Consider the following 3,869-nt stretch of genomic DNA (forward strand, 5'->3'; position numbering starts at 1 on the left):
GCCTGAGAAGGTCCTAGAATAGGGGTAGATTGATGACAAGGAACTTCCTCCAGAGCTGAGAAAGAAACTGTTGTCCTGGAGCTGGCACCCTGAATTTGGACTTTTAGCCTCCTAGACTGTGATAGAATAAATTTCTCTTTGTTAAAGCCATCCACTTGTGATATTTTTGTTAGAGCAGCACTAGGTAACTAAGATAGCTGCTAACCAAAAGGCCAAAAGTTCAAATCCACCAGCCACTACTTGGAAACATTATACGGCAGTTCTACTCTGATTTATAGGGTCACTAAAAAAAAAAAAAAGAAATTTTTTTTTTTTTTTATGGGTCAGAATCTACACAATGAGTAATGGTTTTTTTTTTTTTTTTACTATGGGTAGAGCTTTCCTTCCTACAAGTCAGGATTGGGTTGAAAAAGAATGCCAGACCTTTCCCTTGCCCTTTCCTGGATTATATTTCTTGTAACATGGAGCTAAGGAGGATGAGAAATTCTGGCTGCTTGTCCCTCTTAGGAGTTACCATACTGAAGCTATCGGGAGAGGGTGCCCCATCTTACTGGCCAGTCCTGCCTGGTAGGGAGCTTCTATCCCACTGAGCTAAATGGGGTGGTAAGAGTAGGGAAGTAGCACAGTGTGGTTCTAATGCCACAGACTCTCATGTCTCTTACTAAGACTTAATAAGTTTTCTTGAATTAATATTTCATTTGCTTATACCCTTCCTGAGACTTAAATGGTTATTTAAAAAATAATTTTTACGAGTTGTGGATGTTTATTAGGGAGAGGGTTTGCAAAGTTCCTCACGCCACCTTTCCAGACATTGTCTGGCATGTTATATTTCACCTAATTACAGTTTTACCTCAGTAAAATCACATGCCTATTTTGCAGTTTTCATGATTTAAACAATGCCTGCATTTTGAATACGTGCACATTTCTAAGATGCCTCTTGAGGACATCTTGATGCTGAAGTATGTATTGCTGGAGCGTCACAAAATATAAGAACCACAAGTGGCGAAGTCAGATAAAAACGGATTTTCATACTGACTGTACCACTTATTAGAATTATTTCATTCTCCTGAATTTCAATTTAGCTATCTGTGAAGTGCAGATAGGATTTAAAGACTTACTTTCATGGGGGTTTAAAAAACAAAACAAAGCAAAGAAACTAAAAAATAACAAATTATGCAATTAAAGAAACAGCTTTCAATTGTTAGTTTCCTCAAAACAAAACAAAACTAGTCACATCATAAAAGCCCGTTGCCATTGAATGGATTTCGACCAATAGTAACCCTATTGCAGAGAGTAGAAGTGCGCCCTAGGGTTTCCAATGCTGTAATCTTTCCAAGACCACCAAATCTTTCCCTCCCAGAACAGCTGTGGTTTTAAACCTGTGACCTTTTGGTTAGCAGCTGAGCACTTAATGTTTGTGCCACCAGGCCTCCTACAATCCAACACAGCAATTGCACTTTTGAATATTTATCCCAGAAATAAAAAAATGTATATTACATAAAAATTTGTATATGGATGTCGGTAGAAGCTTACTTATAATAGCCAAACCTGGAAATCATACAGCTATCCAGAATGAAGAAATAATTAAACAAACTGTGATACATCTATACCTTGGAATGTTGGTCAGAAATAAAAAGGAATAGACAGTAGAGACATTTAACAACTCAAATGAATCTCCAGTAAATTTTGCTGAGTGAGAAAATATAATCCCAAAGCATTACATATTAGATAATTTAATTTGATGTCCTTCTTGAAGTGAAATTATATAAACGGTGAATAAATTAGTTGTTTTTAGCTGGCTGATAAGGGATAGGCCAGCACGAGATGACTAAGACAAGCATCTAGATGTGTTTGCAGCCCCGTAATCATTTTGATTTCTGATCATTCAGCTTGATAAAATATAAGCCACGAAAGGAAGAGAAATTTGAGAGTGTTGTTGTCTATTGTATCCCCAGTGTCTAAAATGGTAAAAAAAAAAAAAAAGCATAAAAAAAGAAAAAACTCCTCAGAATTTAGAATTGGAAAAGGCAATGAGCACAATGAGTGTATACAAAATATATGATGAACTCATCAAATCTGTTTATATAATTTTGTTTTGTTTGCAGTTTTGTCAAGGCTTATTTAAATGTGAAGTCATTATTTTGCTTCTTAAAAATGCATTATATTCTTTTAATGAGAAATGTATCCTGAAACAGTTTCCTTTCCGGGAAAGCAAAGAAACAAAACCTTAAAAAAAAAAAGAAAAATATATATATATACACACCCCCACATATTTTGGGACTCGTCATCTTTTAGTAAAAACATGATTGCTCTACATTAGGAAATTTTCTTACTTCTTTAAGAACAATGCAATCCTTTTGATTGAGTCATTGAAGGCTTGTTTTACTTGCTTGTTCCTCAGGGTGTAAATGAATGGGTTCAGCATGGGGGCAATGGATGTAGTGAGAACCATCACACCCTTATTAATGGCCACTGAATTCTTTGCTGAGGGTTTGACATAGATGAAGATGCAGCTGCCATAGGTGATGGAAACCACAATCATGCGGGAAGAGCAGGTAGAAAATGCCTTTTTCCTTTGCTGGGCAGAAGGGAATTGAAGAATGGTCTTGATGATGTATACATAGGACAGGACAACACATACAAGAGTGGTGATAAAGGTCAACACAGCACAAACTATGACCACCTGCTCTATGAGCCATGTTTCTGAGCATGAGATCTTTAGGAGAGGGAATGCATCACAGACAAAATGGTCAATGACATTAGAGTCACAAAATTCCAGATTTAGGCCCAGGCTAAGTGGTGGGAGTATGATCAATAACCCAGCTGTCCAGCAATACAAGATGAGTCTTCTACAGACCTTGTTGTTGATGATGGTCACATAATATAGGGGTTTGCAGATGGCTACATATCGGTCATAGGACATGATGGCAAGAAGAAAAAATTCTATTACACCAAAGAGGTCAGTAAAAAAAATTTGAATGATACAATTGTTGTATGTGATTGTCCTGTCACCAACTGACATGTTGTAGAGGTATCTGGGAATACAAGCAGATGTAAAAGAGATTTCTAAAAAGGAGAAATTTTGTAGGAAAAAGTACATGGCAGTTTTAAGGTGAGAATTGATGAAAGTGAGGAAAATAATTGTTAGGTTCCCAGTTACACTCAACATGTAGGTGAGAAATAGAAAGATAAAAATCACAACCTTCATTTGTGGGTCATTGGTCAGTCCCAGCAGGATAAATGTTACTGTGTTGTTTCTCATCATTGGCTTCTGACTTCTAATCAATCTGCATTTGACGTTAAAGATTTTTGATAGGATAATTAATGGTGGAAAATAATATGTAAACTATCCCACATGTATTAAAAAATTGATTACAAATATTATTAATACACTGGTTGTGTAAATTCTACAATTATGTATTTTTGGCTATTTCAGGAGAGATTAAAAAAAACAAAAAGCTTTCTCTACACCACACTACATCATATTACTGGTTCATCCATGTCATATTTCCTTTGCAATTTATATTTTATCTACACCTTGCATTTGAGTTTTCCATATAGTTAGAACTGGCTGCTAATATTTTGTAAGATCAAGTGCTTTTCTACACTCATAGACTTAGTTATAAAGCTGAATCATAAAGCTTCTTGATCACCTTTATGTGTTTACTTAAAGTTTTGTTCTTGATAAAGTGCAAATATAACACAAGTAGTTTGGAGCTCACTATAGAGGTTCTAACCCTGGTGGCGTAGGGGTCAAGAGCTATGGCTGCTAACTAAAATGTTGGCAGTTCGAATCCACCCTACGTTCCTTGGAAACCCTACCTAAGGGGCAGTTCCACTCTGTCCTATAGGGTTGCTATGAGTCAGAG

At 36.2% G+C, this 3,869-nt stretch overlaps 1 protein-coding gene across 1 annotated transcript; it reads right to left on the reverse strand.

The window, feature by feature from the left end:
• Positions 1-2,329: 2,329 nt before the first annotated feature.
• LOC126075613 (olfactory receptor 6C2-like) lies at positions 2,330-3,262 on the reverse strand. The gene has a single exon (XM_049883451.1). The coding sequence runs from the start codon at positions 3,260-3,262 to the stop codon at positions 2,330-2,332; it is 933 nt and encodes a 310-aa protein (XP_049739408.1).
• Between the last annotated feature and the right edge of the window lie 607 nt (positions 3,263-3,869).

This window comes from Elephas maximus, chromosome 4 (assembly GCF_024166365.1).
Source record: "Elephas maximus indicus isolate mEleMax1 chromosome 4, mEleMax1 primary haplotype, whole genome shotgun sequence".
Taxonomy (NCBI): Eukaryota; Metazoa; Chordata; class Mammalia; order Proboscidea; family Elephantidae; genus Elephas; species Elephas maximus.